At 40.0% G+C, this 18,236-nt stretch overlaps 2 protein-coding genes across 3 annotated transcripts; both read left to right on the forward strand.

The window, feature by feature from the left end:
• Positions 1–260: 260 nt before the first annotated feature.
• apex2 (APEX nuclease (apurinic/apyrimidinic endonuclease) 2) lies at positions 261–5,329 on the forward strand (the record flags this gene model as incomplete). The annotated part of the gene is made up of 6 exons (XM_080030456.1): positions 261–380; positions 505–588; positions 1,134–1,314; positions 2,040–2,183; positions 3,072–3,141; positions 4,214–5,329. Exons 1-6 carry the CDS (start codon positions 266–268, stop codon positions 5,327–5,329), a joined length of 1,710 nt encoding a protein of 569 aa, XP_079886582.1. The 5' UTR covers positions 261–265.
• Positions 5,330–6,361: 1,032 nt separating this feature from the next.
• Positions 6,362–18,078, forward strand: LOC307252814 (sodium-coupled neutral amino acid transporter 3-like). 2 transcript variants are annotated; one of them, XM_080030614.1, is made up of 16 exons: positions 6,362–6,499; positions 10,309–10,423; positions 10,608–10,698; positions 10,823–10,938; positions 12,330–12,403; positions 12,532–12,624; positions 13,211–13,292; positions 13,422–13,507; positions 13,712–13,770; positions 13,885–14,025; positions 14,225–14,304; positions 14,426–14,526; positions 14,692–14,816; positions 15,459–15,603; positions 15,722–15,825; positions 16,205–18,078. In XM_080030614.1, exons 2-16 carry the CDS (start codon positions 10,383–10,385, stop codon positions 16,307–16,309), a joined length of 1,443 nt encoding a protein of 480 aa, XP_079886740.1. In that variant the 5' UTR covers positions 6,362–6,499; positions 10,309–10,382; the 3' UTR covers positions 16,310–18,078. The 2 variants fall into 2 exon arrangements, with proteins under 2 accessions (XP_079886740.1, XP_079886739.1); XM_080030613.1 differs by lacking the exon at positions 6,362–6,499 and adding an exon at positions 8,047–8,193.
• Positions 18,079–18,236: the final 158 nt, after the last annotated feature.

Here is an 18,236-nt window from a genome sequence, read left to right on the forward strand (position 1 = left end):
TTTTTTTTCCAGTCTTGTTGGTGCATTTATTGTACATGCATTAAAATAACAAAAAAGAAAAAAACATTAACCCAATAAGTCCAGCGATTAAATTTGATCATCAAGCACGAAATAGGAGATAAATAACGAAAAAATGTATGAAGAAATACATTTCCGCTTGTATCCCACGTGTCTTCCTTTTTGCTTCCGGTTGTGCACTTTGTCCTATTTCTGTAGCCTATTTCTGTCTTCTGCAGCCAAATCGTAGTTTTTTAGTTTGTACAAAATGAAGATCGTTACCTGGAACATAAATGGCATAAGGACTTTCAGAGGTGGCATTAAAAAGGCTCTTGAATCACTGGACGCAGATATTGTCTGTGTTCAAGAGACCAAAGTAACAAGTAAGTGGTTAGCTTAGGAGTTTATTTTGAAAAGGCTGGAGCTGTCATGTATCGTCGATCGTGAGTCAAGAGAGGTCTGTTATGAAAAAAATAAAAGTTAAACACACAATTTGTCCGCCTACAGGAGACTTACTAGATGAAAGAACTGCCATTATTGACGGCTTCAACTCCTATTTCAGCTTCAGTCGAGGACGCAGCGGCTACTCAGGTGCATTCCATTCTCATAACAATTCAATTTCAGTCTCCAAATCAGGACCACTGTTTTTTTCTCTAGATTCCTTTTCCAATTATATTAAGTTTACCCTGACAAGACACCCTTCCAAAATAAGAATGTACTGGAATTAACTTCACTTTGCTATTAGAGGATCATTATTTAATAAAAAAAATCTGGGCATTAATTAAACTGTCTGTACATGAAGCAAATATTTGTAGATATTTCGTATTCAAATTATTTCCAGTGCTTACATTATTACATTGTGTCATATTTTAGTGTGTGTGTGTGTGTGTGTGTGTGTGTGTGTGTGTGTGTGTGTGTGTGTGTGTGTGTGTGTGTGTGTGTGTGTGTGTGTGTGTGTGTGTGTGTGTGTGTGTGTGTGTGTGTGTGTGTGTGAGAAAGAGTGAGTGAGTGAGTGAGTGTAAGATTTTGATTTCCGCTCTTTCCGGATTTGGATTCTGATTTGTTAATGCAACTGCCTATTGTTACACCTGCAGCTGCCCTTAACTAACTATTCTATCCTTCCTTTCATGACACAGGGGTTGCCACTTACTGTAGAGACAGTGCCACTCCGTTCTGTGTTGAGGAGGGTCTCACGGGTCTGCTGACCAGCCATGAAGGGGCTGTCGGTTGCTACGGTGACCAGACTGAGTTCTGTAGCGAGGAGCTGCAGCTTTTGGACAATGAGGGACGAGCCGTTATCACACAGCACAGAATCATGTAAGTTGAAAAAAATATTCTACTTTTATAGGGTTGGGGTCGATCCGATCCAATATCGGTATCGGTTACGATATGGCTGCAACTGCAATACATACGAAATGATTCAAACTATGAAAGAAATTAGAATTTTCCCACCATAACTATGTGATTTAGCAAACATTAATATTAGAATTTATCAATTGAAAAGTTGCCTTCTGATGATCTTCTACATTCAAACTGTTCAAAGCAGTTCAGATGAACCTAAATGCATTTGTGTATATTTGTTGCTCTTTATTTTAGAATTGCTGTGTTGCTTAAGCCTTCCTAACCTTACACATAACATTACCAACAACAAAGAAATGTAGAATAATTATGATATCGGACAGTGTCTGTATCGTTTGATATCCAAAAACCAGGTATCGGAACCGGATCGGACCAAAAAATAGTGGATCAGTGCATCTCTATACTTTCATGTTTCTTTTAAAAAGCATGTCATATGTGCTGCATTTGGTTATTCATCTCTGTTCATGTACACGTATATTTTTAGAATAAAAATGTAAATGTATCCACCTTGCACTAGTCATTGTAGTGCACTAGTGCAAAGTCTTAACTAGCAGCCTTATTTGATCAATTTAGAGCTTCCTCTGAAAAGGATCACGCAAGTAATTGATTATGCTTCATACTTATTAGGTTAGAAATTAGCTTGTTAGTTATAAACCTTTGATTTTTGTTGTTGCCTCTAACAGGTGTCAGGACAAAGAGAAAACTGTCACTGTGATCAATGTGTACTGTCCCCGCGCTGACCCTGAAAAGCCGGAGCGAAAGCAGTTCAAACTGCAGTTCTACAAGTTGCTTCAGTGTCGAGCCGAAGCTTTACTCAAAGGCGGGAGGTAAGAGGTTAGAAAAGATCCCACAAACTGAACAAAGAGATTTTTGTTCAAAATGAGACACATATGTATTCTGCTTGTAACGCAGACATTGTAACTATGGAGCTGCTTTACTTTCTAACAATGCAGCCTGGTTATGGCTGTTGTAAATTTGGGCTCGAGCTATTTCACACTTATACCTTGCTGTCTAGTTAGGATGAGATTTGTCGATGAAATACAAGTTTACACAATGTTCAAGTAAAATAAGTAAGATCTTTAATGCTTGCAAGCACAAGTCATCAAACATTCATCAATGACTGAAGAAAGGCAGTCTTTCTTCAATAATTTTAGCAAACTGTATTAACACACGAACATTTGCATACGTAATAGAGTTTATCAGGATTATCATAGTGAGCCATAACAAACGTACCTTGACGCGATCTTAGTCTCCGGTACCTACTATCTCAGTTATAAACAACCTTACTTTATCTTACACAATGTATGGCTGGTGGTAGAAGGCATATTTAGTACTTTAGAATCAGGTTTATTGCCAGGTACATTTACACATACGAGGAATATGCCTTGGTCTGGCGGTACACAAAGTAAGCATGCAATACACATAAACATAGAGAACATAAAGAGAAGCAAGTCAGGATATAGACATTATACAAAGTAATATCATATGTTCATTTACCCCTTTAAAGGAAGAGCTGTGCTATTGTGCAGAGTGAGCAGAATAATCAAAGATGTGCAAGTTTTTAGATTACGGATATGTGTTAATGTAACACATTACCTAAATTGTGATATCGGGCTTTGTTTTGGACAATGTATGGTGAGCGTGTTTGTAACTGCAACTTTATCTATTAACACCTCTCCTAATTTTTTTTTATTATTTTGTGTTCTATTTTTCAGCCATGTGATTGTTTTAGGAGACGTCAATACATCTCACCGGCCGATAGACCACTGTGATCCTAGTGATATTGTAAGTAAGAGGATAGATTACTGTCATATGTCAATATTTTGCTTGTTGTTCCTTAGTAATAATAATTATTGAATGTCTGTTTTTGTTCAATCTGAACAGAAATGGTGGAGTTTTTTTTTCAATAAATATTGGCTGATGGTATCCCCCTGCTTCCAGTCTTTATGCTAAACTAGGCTCACGGTCTCCTCCGGCATCATATTAACTAGGGGTCGACCGATATGGTTTTTTCAGGGCCGATACCGATACCGATTATCGGTAGTCAAGGGGGCCGATAACCAATATTTGGAGCCAATATTAATTTGCAGAAAAAGGGAAAATATTGGCGTAAAAATTTTGAATAATACAAACTCCAACACTTAACTTCATTTAAATGCCTTTAAGAATAAAATAAAAGATAGGGGAGTGACTTCATGGGGAGAGGAAGCGAAGCAGGGGAGGAGGAGACGCACTACCCAGTTATTTACTTACTTTAATTACTCTGCCAAACTCTACCTGTACAACCACCCACAGAAGTTAGCCACAGTACTTTTCCCTCCCAATAAACACCCACCCACACAAACACACACACACACACACACACACACACACACACACACACTCACATCCACTATTTCAATATGCCATGAGCTACTACTAGTCTATTTCTGTATTTTTAATTATTTTCCTATTTCTTTATCGTATATATATAATAATAATATATATTTGTATTTATTTATTTTTATTACTTGTTCTTTTTGTTGTTGTTTTTGTCTTGTCTCTGACAGCTTGTCTTGTCCCAAACGTGTTCATATAGTCTTGTCCCACACACAATGGTGTTTTTGTCATGTCCCGTATCACAAAAAAAAAATAATAACAAAATGGCCGATGCCGATATGCGTCAAAATGCTGAATATCGGCGCCGATAATCGGTCGATCTCTAATATTAACACAAGTGTGTTTCATAAAATGTAAAGCAATTCCTTTTGCCAAATTTATAATAACATAAAAATAGTATGTGTCTGCCAAATGTGCACAGTGTACACAAATGAACAACAATGACACTCTACCTAATTTGTTTTTCTTCATTTCTCAGGATGACTTTGGGGAGAACCCTGGGAGGAAATGGCTGAATGGCTTTTTACACGGTGGCGCACAGGACGAAGACAGAAATGAGGAGGAGGGACCCCACGAGGAATGGGAGGTAACTTCAACAGACTCAATCCAAGGTGGGAAATTTGTGGATACCTTTCGCCATCTCCACCCGACTCGCACCAATGCCTTCACATGCTGGTCCACCATGACAGGAGCGCGGCAGACCAACTACGGCACACGCATCGACTACATATTCGCAGATTGCCAGCTAGCCAAGAAGCAGTTTGTGGCTGTGGACATCTTGCCGGAGGTGGAGGGCTCAGACCACTGTCCTGTGTGGGGGCGACTGAGCTGCTCCCTCCTGCCCTGCTCAAAGCCCCCTCCCCTCTGTACTCGCTACCTGCCTGAGTTTGCTGGCAAGCAACAGAAACTCTTGCGCTTCCTTGTTAAGGTGGACCAACAAAAACCAGTTCAGTCTGAGCCGAGGGGTGCATTACCTGGATCTCAAGAGGAGGAGGAAAGGAGGGAGAATTTAAAGCCGCACGGAGCTGGCATCGCCTCAAGTAAGAAACGGTTGTTAACTTCGGACCCTGTTGTCCCAAAGGGGAAAAAACCTAAGACAGTCAAGGGTAGTGCAAAGCCACAGGGCAGCCTCCTTTCCTTTTTCAAACCCAAACTCACAAATGCCGTTCCTTCAACCAAAGCTCCTGTGAAACAGTGTGAAAAATCAGTGGGCTTGGATGACATCACCTCATCACAAAGCTCCCAAAAAGATACGTCACTTGTCTGTAATGGTTCACCACCGCTGTACACCTGCAGCAGCACCACAGAGGAGAATGACCAACTGACCCATAGAAGACATTTAACCCCACAGCCCTCCATGGGACACTCAGATCCCAAGAAAGGGGCATCGTCAGTGTTTTGGAAGTCAGTACTGCACGGACCGCCCCCTCCCCCTTCCTGTAAGGTCCACGGGGAACCCTGTGTGCTGCGTACCGTTAAAAAGGAGGGCCCGAACATGGGAAAACAGTTCTTTGTGTGCGCCCGTCCTCAGGGACATTGTTCCAACCCCGAGGCTCGCTGTAATTTCTTCGCCTGGGTTGACAAGGGGAAGTGAGTGACAGCTTCATGGACCGTCTGACTCATGAGTAGAAGTACTAGTTCAAACAAGTATTGAAAGACTCTGACACAGGTGTCTCATCAGCTAGCAGATTCTGTGTTGTTAACCATTTCTTTTTTATTTGCTAGATATTAAAATAAAATATTTTTCTATTACTTTGGGTTTAGTTTTATCTGTTCTTGGAGCTAAATGATGAGGCAATCAATGGATTTGGTGATTTCCTCTGTTACAGAATTAGTCTTTTTTCGAGAAAACTATAAAAGGTATGTGTTCTGATTTGAACCTAAGAGTTGTGTTGAGTGTTCACAACAAAAGGGTCAGGTTTGAATAGGTCACCTTGTTTCATGGGGAATTATGGTATAAATTGTTGTACTATCTCTTGACTTTTGACAGACTAAATGATTTATCTATTAACAGACCAATCAATAATGAAAATAGTTGTGGGTTGTAGTCCTACTCGTTGTCGTAACTTGATACTTTGTATAAAGTATGAAACGGGCCTTCTGTGTGTCTAGGAATGGTTGAGTTGAAGTTCTTCATATCAAATGGATTCAGATGGTCTAAGCCAAGGCATAAGTTATTATTTTTGTATAACTGAAAGTGTTTTTTTTTTTTTATCTCTGTGTTCATTCCCACTCCATGTGCGCTGGTGATTGAAAGGTGAAGGTCAGAGAATGAAAAGTATTTTGCCACAGCAACACATTTTATCAACACAGCCAGCTGTGCAGCCACAATAGAGCCATTATAATGTTGTATCAATTATTATTATTTTTTTTTTGTAGCTTTAGGCCCACATTTCATTATAAAACACTGCTTTAGTATTCCAAAATGTCCCTGGGGGGTAAAACACTAGGATCGATGCTGGCACTGATATATACAATTGGATTATAGTATCTCATGAGGAACCAGGCCACCACGTGTGAACCAGAGCAGTCAGTAGGAACTGGGAGTGGCTTTGCTTGTGACTCGCAGGACATTTCTTAACGCGCGCAATTACTACTACTTCCTTCCTTCCCCCCATCTTTCTCTCTCCACTTTACAGCCACATAGGACATCAAGGCTCTGTGAAAAGCAGATTTTGGATGTGAACCAACCAGACAACAATTTTCAACATTTTTCCCTGCTGCTTCTGTCTAACCTGAAGAAGAAATACCTGACTGTTACTAGGTGAGTACCATTTAGAAGGCCACGAGGCAAGCACTTGGCAGCGGTTCTAGCACTAGGGCCACGACACAATTTCCTCTTTCATACATGTGTGGACAGATTCCTAAGGAGCTCGCTATGATTACATCCACTGATATTGCTTTCTGTGTGTTGACAGTATACATAAGGGGTAACATGATTTTAAGCCGGTTTCAGCTTGGAACTTTTTCAGCTAAGGAGATATTTCTGTTTGTCCCTTTTAGTGATGTGCTGGCATTAGACGCATCACAGAAATGTTTTTTTTTTAAATGACTCACTGACTTAACGAGAGCATATCTGTTCCAAATGCTGGCATGTGGTACAACAACTAATGTTAAGTGTTGGATGTTTGGTTTCATTAAGAAAACAAAGAGTCTCCTGGTGAACCATATTTTGCACAAGTTTGTAATTGTATATGATGGTTTTGCAAAAATCACTTTTTTGACCATGGTTAATGGTTGCCATTATCTTTTCAATATTGAATTCACCTAATCTGCCCAGACCATGATTCTTATATTTAGCTTAAAAACCTCCAAATAGCCTTAAAAAGGGAATACACATCATGTTATTATGATGAACAGTTTTGTCAGAAGGAAATAAAAAGTTCTTCAAGAGATATGAAAACAAATCTACCATCCTTGTGCAGTATACCACGAGATGAGACCTTCAGACAAGAGGCAGACACATTTCCAGTCAAAGATGTGTGTCATGGGGTGGGGAGATAATGCCGATGTGGGTGTTGGGTGTTCTGGCAAAGCTCATATCTCTGTTAAGCTGAACTTTTATCAGCCAACTGAAATGTTGTTCCTGCGAATTGAATGGTATTTTTTTTGGTAGTTGTTAGAAGTTTCTCTTGTACTAGTAATAGGTTGAGCATGTTTTTTTCCCTATCCAGGAAATCTATCTATTTATATGTCATGTTTTAGGTTCTGATCATTTGTATTGCTATGTGGTCAGTTCAGGTCTTACTGCTTGTTCTGGATCATGTGCACAGTGACTTGTACAGTACGCATGCACAATGTGTCCACTCTTAAGCACCATCACATGTAAGCAATCTTAAAAAAGGCACTTAGCTCCTAAGCTAATTACCATCACTATGACTTCCGGCAGGATACAAACTGTCAGTTAGTGAGTCTGTGCCGGACCATGCTGTAGCAGAAACCCCCCTCAGATGACCCCCACTGCGCCACACCTCTATACTGTCATAGGCTATTATCACACAGTAATTAGCCTATAGTATGAACCCCAGAAGCCCTGTTGATTTGATTGGTTCCTGGGATTAGCTGCAGCCTTGAACTGTAGACTGTCTCTGAAAAATAATGACAATGCTGTCCATGTCCTTTGTTCGGACACTAGTATTGACACGTTTGTCAGTAGACACCTGGTGAGTGCATCCATAGAGTCCCACTGCAAAAATTGACACCACCTGTAACTGGTTTAACAAAGGGTTAAGTATGGGTGTTCCCATTTCCCGCTTCCTCCCTCCCTCCACAGCCTCTAATCTCTCTCACTCTCTCCTCTCTTCACTACAAGGAGGCTTGGAGAGACTCCTAAGAAAAAAGCTCTACATATATATAAAGATATATATATATATATAAACATTGGAAGAGAACTTCTTGCCTAGGATTTATTCTGTTAATATCCAGAAAAGAAAACTAGCCTTGTTCTTGATCATCAGGGTAAGTGAACGGGTGTGTGTGTGTGTATCCGTGTCCTTGTATTTTAGATGTTGAGGAGGAGAAGGGAAGGGCTACTGTCAATAGTGAGCTGGTCTTGCGTCAGACAAGAGCCATGTGGTGTGCTCTGCTGGATAGTAAGACTACAGTTATTATCTACTGTGTGTAACTCATAATTGTGTTGTTTATTGACAATATTATTATAGAGATGTGAATTGTGATATACAAATGCTAATACCCCATTCAAAGGTTCAATGGGATCAGGGTCTTGGAGAGATGGTTGTATAGATAGATGGAAAGTACGGGAGCAAGATTTTTAATTTTTTTAATTTTTTAATTTCTACTCATTTTGACTGTTTCCACTGTGTACGAGCAGCCATATTCACAAGTAAAAATATCCAACACGTTTCTAGTTAACCAGGTTTGTCTAGTTCCCCCAACTGCCCCATGAGAAAATGCAAAGCATGTCCCAAATTGTAAAAATCTGCCATTTACAATGTGACCTCCTTCCAAACTGGCTTTTTGTGGAAGTTAAAATACCAAATATTCCTGACGTTTAGTGTATGCTCTGTGGGTTACGTGCATTGGCCCCAGGTCGTGGGAAAGTCTCTTGGTATGTAGCTAAAGAAAGTTTCTCTAACCAAAGTTGACCTGAGGCCACAATGCATGGAAAAGGCCACTCTGTATTTAGACAAAATAGTAGCATTTACACAAGAACAACCCTTTGTTTATCTCTGTGGCCCACTGCTGAACTGTAGGGATGGATTCTTGTGCATCAACAGAACTGTTCATTGACAAGCGTAGGAAACACAAAAAGAATCTGGTTTTGTGCGAAAACTCTTCAGGAATGGCACAATGCAGTGTGAGTGAGTCCTCAAGGGGTCATATGTGAAAAAATCCAGAGGACAGGCTGACCCACAGACAGGGAAAGTATCCCATGACCCCTATGGCAGGAGGGCCGACGTGTGCTCATTCCCAGAGTTGGTGCCTGCCAGCTTTGTGTGGTTGCCCACAGCAGATTAGAGCAACATAAGTCCTCTGACAACAGTTGTTATTTAAAGCCTTTCATGTCACACAAGCTTTAGACAGACATCCCACAACAGAAGTGCCCCTCTCTTTCACTGGAATATCATGTTGTGAACTACCGTAGCGATCTGGAAGTTTTTATTTCTCATATCTAAAGTAGGGAGTAGAAGTCCAGATTCAAGCACTGCCAAAACAGTAAAGCAACATGAAAGGCAATGGTACTGTTGTCTTTGGAAGGCGGATAAATTACAGTGGTGCATCTGTACTTTATACTTTATAAATATACAGTAGGTCTGCCCTTTTGAATGCCACATAGCATTTTCTGATTTTGTTTCTTGATAGTTGTGGCTTCAATCTGTTCCAGCACAAGTATTATTTAATAGTATCATATTTACAGATATATAGATGATGGACTCCCAGAGACCAGCTTTGGCATAAATACAAGTACTAACGGAAAGCCGTAAAGGGTTTAGAAATACTAGGTTAAAAAATAACACTTAAGAAGTAATAAAAAGTAAGATATGTAGCGATAGGGCTGGAGTGACCTTACAAGGCACAAATCAAGAACAACACTGTTATGACATCAAATATAGTGCAAACAGAAAACATGATAAAGTCACATGTCATCCACAGGATCTGTATTTAGCAGCAGGTGCCTTGCACTCGAATGTCCCTGGATGGCAATCAAAACCCTTCTCCAGTCTGCCACCCTAACATAATATTTATTTTAATGCAGACCAGAGACAACGCCTTTGATCCATCTTACAAAAGTATATCATAAATCCATATACAGTATTTATGTAATTAATACATCCATATAGGTTCTTGGGATTTCAGATCTTGTCTTTACTTGTTAGTTAAGGGTGATGCATACAACGGAAGCAATGTAAAACAGTTAAAGACACGTGCTGGCGTCACAACTGCCTGCAGGTTTTCCTGAGTAAGTTAGTAAGTAATGGAAAGTTGGCAGGATCAGTGAATGAGGTCATGTGTACAAAACAATGCCAGCTGACATTAAAGTTCCATAAACAATGGCAGATGTTAAGGACGTTTATCATCAAAATAAATTATTTTCCTTTTCTTTGCTTCCAGCCAGGTGGGGTTTTTCCATAGGATTCTTTCAGTCCAGCAAGAGTAGATCTTAAAAGTCTCCCCCAGCGATCAGCATGGAGCTTCAGAAGATGAATGGACACAGCAGGGACGACGGGTAAGACTCCCAACTGAACAGTACCTACTGATACACAGCAAGCAGTGTTGAAAGTTCAACTCAACCAATCTTGTTTAAAATGTGTCTTTCATCCCCTATAGTACTGTATTACTCCCTTTGAGCCTGTTAGTGTGTTCCTGGGTCGCCATTCAAAACCAATAAAACATTTTTTTTCCCATTGTAGGTTTGATGGACTGGATGCCATGGCTGAACACGACGAGTTTCTCCCACATAAAGCTGGAGTCAAGAAAGATAAAGATAGCCACTTCACAGATGTAAGTGCTTTTGCTCAGCCGTGCTATGTTTGAGAAAATGTACCCGTCAGATTGATTTGCTGTTGTAAAATGTGTTTTTTTTTTGTCAATGAATTGATTTGTCTATCCGTCTTTCTGGCTGCAGTTTGAGGGAAAGACTTCGTTTGGCATGTCCATCTTTAATCTCAGTAATGCCATAATGGGCAGTGGAATTCTGGGATTGGCCTATGCGATGTCCAACACTGGAATCATTCTTTTTATGTGAGTAAGCCAAACACACATTCTATTTTGGCCAAGCTTTGTGCCCAGCTATGTGTGTGTGTGTGTGTGTGTGTGGTGTGTGTGTGTGTGTGTGTGTGTGTGTGTGTGTGTGTGTGTGTGTGTGTGTGTGTGTGTGTGTGTGTGTGTGTGTGTGTGTGTGTGTGTGTGTGTGTGTGTGTGTGTGTGTGTGTGTGTGTGTGTGTGTGTGTGTGCGCGTGTGTGTGTCTGGTGTCTGTTCTCACAGTGCAAGGTTTTAAGTTGTAATATTGTCCCCATCTTGGCCAAAGAAAACAACCAATATTGAGTTAGTATTACGGTAAAGCCTGAAACGCAGACTCCTATGAGGTTACAAGAATACTATTCTTAGAACAGAGCATGGATGTTTGTCGTCTCTGTGTGCGTGTGTGTTTCGGGCTTGTAGACTTTTTAACTCTAGATTTTTGCTAACTGAGGTCATTTTGGCTGCTCTTCCCCTTTTTTAAGGGGCTATTTCTGTCTGGCCTTTGTATGTATTATTTTACGTTGAGAAGGGGTTTACACAGCCAACTTCTGCATTTGTGTGTTACTTATTTCTTTTCATTTTGAATGTCACCCATTTTATACATGTTGTGAAGTTCCATAATTGTATACTGCCTGTATCCAAGTCTTTTGACTGTCTCTTACTGTAGACACATGCTCTGTGAATGAATTATAAATAATGTTTATTTTGGGTTAGAAATGTTGGTTCATAGTTAACATGAAGATGAAGAGTTCATGTAAGTTCAATAGAGGGTCCTTATAAGGCTAACAGCATGGCCTCAGGGGATGTGTGTGTGTGTGTGTGTGTGTGTGTGTAGCGTCTGCGTTTGTTTGTGTTTGGAGTGTGGTGGCAGCGGGAATGGCTCTGCGCTTGAGTATGACTCTGTGTTTCCGTCTGTCTACCTGTGTGAGTTGTAGGATTAGTACTGTATGTACAAGTGCCACGGTTCAATGCCCGGTCTTTAAGAATGCACACTACAAGCACATACACACGCAGCTTCCCTAAATTGGATTTAAAGGGGTTAAAAATAGCCCGCAGTGATCAGATCCAAGACACGCTGGCCTGGATCAGTCCTGTGTTGTGTTATGATGTGTGTGTGTGTTTTTGTATGTGCGGGAGGGGGGAGGTGGAGGGTGGCTGGCGGCTGGCGGCTGGCGAACCAGTGTTTCACAGCCAAACAAAATACCCCGACAAGACAACAATCACAAGAATTGCTTGTTGCCATTTTTGACCTTCTGAAGCAGATCCTTATGAGTTGCTTCACTGTCTCTTTTTCTTTCTGTCTTTATTTATATGGACCGATTCAGGTGCACAGTTTTAACTTCATCAAGAAATACATGTCCAAACAAATCTCCGCTCTTGTGTGTTTCAGAATCCTGTTGCTGTCAATTGCCATTCTGTCTGCATATTCAATCCATCTCCTGCTGAGAAGTGCCGGAGTTGTCGGTAAGACAAGAGCTGGACTCCACACGTATAACTACTCAAAACATATGAATCCACAATTAATTAAAGTCAGTTACTGCAATCATAAATGATCACAGTCATATTATGTGTAATGTCTGTGTTTTCTTCAGGCATGCGGGCTTACGAGCAGCTTGGGAATCGGGCTTTTGGTCACCCAGGGAAACTGCTGGCCGGGAGCATCATTACAGTACACAACATTGGAGGTATTGTCATGCCATTTCCTCTCCTTGATATTTATGTCTGATATCTGACAGTGAACTCATGTGTATTAAGATTAAAACGTGCAGTTTACACACTTTTTCTGGACACAAACCAATCTCCATTTTTTTTTCTGGATTTCTTGTATTTTACTTTTTCTCTGAGGCCTTTTTTTTATTTTTCCCCTTGTGGCCTTTCTGGTGGCCACAAGTTATATCACTCTGAACTTCGACAATGGCAAATGGGCTGTGTATTTGGGTACTGTGTTGGCCAGAAAACCTATTTTACATTTATGGAAGTCCGAGCAGCTTAGGTTCAAGAATGTGGGAAGTAGTAAAGTATTTGATAAAGCATGGGAACCAGTATTGAGTCACTTAAGAAGCATGCATTCTTTTTTTTTAAATAATGATTCCAGGCTGTGGTGTTGTTACTGTCTTGTATTGCTTTTGAGAAAAGCTGAACAAAATTATAATTATTGCTGTGAAACATTGCAAACTGTATCCTTTGACGTCCTGCAATAGAACTTTTCAAGTGAAAAAGATCAAACACGCAGAAGTAACACGAAATAGGACCGTTTTCACTTCCTTTCAGCAATGTCAAGCTACCTCTTCATCGTCAAGTCTGAGCTTCCGCTGGTCATCCAAGCTTTCATGGGCAGGGACGACGCCACAGGGTGAGCGCCACAGTGATGCTTTGTGGTTGTGATTCATGTGTTATTCTATAGTTTCATTTTCTTAAATTTTGTTGTTGTTGTGATTTACTGATTTTATTTTTCATTCATCTGTTTGTCTGGCTGCATCAGAGGCGAGTGGTTCTTGAATGGAAACTACTTGATCATCATTGTTAGCACTGCCATTATCCTTCCTCTAGCACTCATGAAACAGCTCGGTATGTTTGTCATTCTGTCTTCACATTATTAAGATTGTTTTCTCTCTCCCCCATTGACATCATGTCTTCACTACATGTTTTATTTTTCTTCTTTGTGTTGTGTTTGCGTTTGTGTCCTGTACTGAAATGAAAGTATCATCACTTCCACAATCTGTCTTTTGACCCTAAATCATTCTGCACCATCTTATCATCATCGCAACACAGGTTACCTGGGCTATACAAGCGGCTTCTCCCTCTCCTGCATGGTGTTCTTCCTTATTTCGGTGAGTCTTTACTATGAGTGGGCCAAATAAATAAATAAAAAACGTTTAAAACCACTATAAAAACGTCCATTTAATTTTTAAATCATTTATTAACAAATGCATGTGTCTTTGCAGGTTATTTACAAGAAATTCAACATCCCGTGCCCAATGCCGGACTTTCATAATACAACTGATGATATTGGTCACAATGATAACAATGGCATGAATGTGACAGACGACTTCTGTGAGGCCAAACTGTTTACCTACAACTCCCAGGTTAGTTTTGAAAACATTCTCACATTGCCTGTGTGTAGTCTCCTGAATTGCCAGCTGCATATCTGTCTATTGGTTCAGCCACAGATCAAGAATCAGTGCTAAATGTTATGTCAACAGCATTATTTGTCATAATTGTTTTCCTCCATTTTGCAATTTGTCAAGTTGCTCATTGAACTTTCTTGTGTTTGGCTTTTTTAAGACGGCATACACCGTCCCAATTCTGGCCTTCGCCTTCGTCTGCCACCCAGAGGTGTTGCCAATCTACACGGAGCTACGAGAGTAAGTCAGAATGTTGTCAGCCGTTTACACTGACACACCAAATTGAATTCCTTTTGCTGAGAAATGAAACAGTAGTAAATAGTAAAACTCATGTCATTTTTCCTGCTTGCCTTTACACTAGTGCCACCAAGAAACGGATGCAGGGTGTTGCCAACGTCTCCATCTTGGCCATGTTCGTCATGTACCTGCTTACGGCTCTTTTCGGTTACCTCACCTTTTTTGGTAAGATACTCCTGAGAGTCAAAGGTCGCCGTATTTTGTAGTGAATTGCAATATTTTCAAATGAAAGACTTATGTACCAAAAACTAATGTGTATTTTCCATTGGTGTGATTGATAAACTAGTACAAATGAAATATATCTAAGGACATCTGCTTTGCTGTGCGTAGGTAATGTGGAGTCAGAGCTGTTGCACACCTACATTAAATTGGGCCCCCATGATGTCCTGGTTCTCTGTGTGCGTCTGGCTGTGCTGGTGGCCGTCACTCTGACCGTCCCTGTGGTTCTTTTCCCGGTAAGACATCAGTCGTTTTAATTAAGTTAAACAGTAACAATATCTCCTTCCACACAAAACAATTCAACACACTTTACACAATAATAAGCAAATGAGTGATAACAGACGAACATTTTAAATAGCCTTTTTTTTAATTACTAATATTTATTTACTTTTTAAAGACATTATTCAAAAAAATAATTGTTAGTTGCAGGCTGGAAATAAACATAAAGGTTGATGTTCTAAAAATGTTGCAAAACTTGAATGCCCAAGAAAATATAAATGTATATTGAATATAAATAGTCTTTGAAAATAATCAAGATATCTGTTTCAAGTCTTTAAGCTAAGCTAAGCTAACTAGCTGTTGGCTCCAATTTAACAGTGAACTGTCAGGTTCACGCCAAGGACGCAAAAAAATTAATGAGAAAATGGTGCATTCCTGCTAAAGTGTCAGCTAGTTTAGACGGGTTGAGCTGACAAGTAGCCTACATGAGCTTTTCTCACTAACGATATTAGCCAACGGTTTCTCAACAGCAGTCACTCTAATGTTTCCTGTGGGGATAGAGGAAGATCAGCCTTTACTTTGACACTTTTTTCGGTTATTAAAGTTCCGTTATGTTATTATTTAAGGAAAGCTCTTTCCTTCCTCCCTTCTCTCTGCAGATCCGCAGGGCCTTGTTGCAGATCCTGTTCCCTGAAAAGCCTTTCCACTGGGCCAGACACATCGGCATCGCATTCAGTCTCCTATTCGTGGTCAACCTCCTTGTTATCTTTGTGCCCTCCATCCGCGACATCTTTGGCCTCATCGGTATGTTCACACAGGAGGAATGGACGTCCGGTCTGAGCTTTACTACCAAATTTACTGTGAACTATATGATCTATAAAACAGTGTTATTACTTAAACTCAACTCCTCCTTTACCTTCAGGAGCCACATCTGCCCCCAGCCTCATCTTCATCCTACCTGGAATCTTCTACGTCCGGATCGTCCCCGAAGAACAGGAGCCTTTGATGTCCAGACCCAAGATTATGGTAAAGCTCAGTTCCTTAAAGCTGGGGTGGAGGATTTGGGGGAAAAATGGCAGTTGGGATAGAGATTCGAATCCAAATACCTCAACCGCTCCACTTGTTCTCTTTGGTCCATCCCCTATGGTCCCTCCCTGACACGCTCTACACCAACAAAGTCGTGCCAAAGTGAATGGACAGTCCCAACAGCCAATAAGAACAGAGACTCGGAGCCTCGCTCTGATTGGTCAAAGTGTACAGCTCATGTTAATTTTTACCAATCAGAAATCACGTACAGCTTTAATCTATTGAGGATACTATACATTGATCTTCATTAAAATAACTTAATATTATTTAGAATTTGTTGTTGATACAGTTGTTGTATTCTGTACTCCCTCTCATACAGGCCGCATGCTTTGCTGGGCTGGGATTCGTCTTCATGATCATGAGTTTGTCATTTATCATTATTGACTGGACGTCCGGAGAGTCACGCAGCATGGGCGGACACTAGCAGCCGCCATCACTGAACAGACTGAATGCCAACCAAAGCTCTCCCTGTTATTAAATTATCCATAGATCTGCAAAGGTCTCTTCCAAAGCAAAACAGGAGCGTGTGACTGCACGAGACGAAGGGATATGTGAAGAACCCCCCCCCCCCCTAAAAAATAGAAAAAAAGGGCTTTTGTCATGTCAAGGGAGCAGACAAAATATCCTTTAATGGAGGACAGAACCCAGTGTCATGAGAATACAAAGCAGTGCTTTCTGACTGAATCAAAGCTATGTCACAGCTATTTAATGATGTTGTTTGGAGGTATGTGTACAAAAGGCAGCAAAAAAAGAAATAGAAAAAAAACGAATGGGAAGAGCATTACTCAAATGGAAATCCCCTTTTGGAGTATGGATGTGTTCGGTTCTGTGGAACAGCTCAGTCACTGCCAAAACAATCTACTTCCCTACCGTCTCTGATGTTACAATGTGATAGTGTCGCAAGGCACTCATATCCTTTCCACAGCAGTTTATTTTATGGAAAAAAGACAACATTTAAATTTTTTTAATTCATCGTTTGCTACTTCATTGCTCATTTAGGACGGATCTGTTAGTGCAATGTTGTTCCAAAATTCTTAAATATGACCAGTGAGGGGTTAGACTGCAGTGACATACTAATCTTTCAAATCTACTGTGAAGGTTGGCCTTTAAATATGGATTAAGTGAGGAGGCCTCATATATTTAAGCACCATGTGCAACAGTGACAAACAAAGGCAAAATCACCTTCAAACAGCCCAACATTTAATTAAATACCCTCCCACCAACTAATTAAGGTGGATCAAACCATTAGCGGGGGAGATCTTTTACACACACAAAACTGCATTTGGCCAAATACTATTTACATTTCAAATGTATCTTATTCATTTATCCATAGATCAATTAAATAACAACAATATACAGTCCTAGTACAACACTATACATCTACAGAACACACATTACCGGAAAGATCATACTACCCTCCTTAAATTCTTACACATGGACATCATGAATTATAAAAAGCCTCCTGTTCCACATAAGACTGCTTTGCTTGAGAGAGAGGACACAGGTGAGATACACATGCAAGAGGAGCAGTTTTATCATTCATCAAACAATACTTTGTGTAGTCTTCACCTTTATGACCATTAAGGATGTTGCACAAACACAACATACACATAGCATGACTTCATCGCATCTACCGGAACACCATTTTGAATGACTTTTACATGGAGTGTAATCAATCAATGTTGTGAAAGTGTTTTTTATGAATCTTCTCTGTCGTATAACATGACTTTTGTAAGGGTGCTCATCTTTAAAAATGAGTCTGATGTGACCTATTTGCTATGAATAATTTCTGGTGTTCAGCTGCTATCAATGAAGGTCAAAACAGAAAGTTACTGACAATCAATTGTGAGTCAACAGACACAGAAATTGGTACAATTTGTGTGTTTTTATGTATTCCTGAAGGAATTCCTAGTTGCAAACCAAAGAAGAACCATTGTATTGCATTTGAACATGTCCGGGCAAAGGCCAATAAGACTTTGTACATAAGGAAAGGAATCAAGTATTAAAAATGCTGTGTCTATTTTAGCAGTCCCACAAACTGTTCATTATGTTTTTTAAGTTAAAATAAATGGAGTCTGTTTTTATTTTCTTTCTTCGACTAAATTCGACTAAAATATATTTTGACTGTTATTCCTCTTGTACATTTTTAAATTAATTCGAATTTTACCTGTTAATAAAATGTGTTGATTTGTACAGAGCTTTTGAGTCATTTATAATCTAGATAAAACGTTAAGTACACTCATAAATTGTCCCTGTGGTCGTAAAAAAAAATGAGTGTACCCGCAGCAGGAGAAGTGCCATAGTGCACTGCCTCCCTCTGAAAATGGAAGTAACACATTCATTCGGGCACT

Source organism: Ammodytes marinus (assembly GCF_949987685.1).
Source record: "Ammodytes marinus genome assembly, chromosome: 7".
NCBI classification, from domain to species: domain Eukaryota; kingdom Metazoa; phylum Chordata; class Actinopteri; order Uranoscopiformes; family Ammodytidae; genus Ammodytes; species Ammodytes marinus.

What these genes read in the sequence shown, in the direction of transcription:
- LOC307252814 (XM_080030614.1), top strand. Translation starts at nt 10,383, where the DNA reads ATGGAGCTTCAGAAGATGAATGGACACAGCAGGGACGACGG. An exon ending in GAGAAGTGCCGGAGTTGTCG is followed by an intron (nt 12,404 to 12,531) that starts GTAAGACAAGAG and finishes TGTTTTCTTCAG; the next exon opens with GCATGCGGGCTTACGAGCAG. An exon ending in TGTTTACCTACAACTCCCAG is followed by an intron (nt 14,026 to 14,224) that starts GTTAGTTTTGAA and finishes GGCTTTTTTAAG; the next exon opens with ACGGCATACACCGTCCCAAT.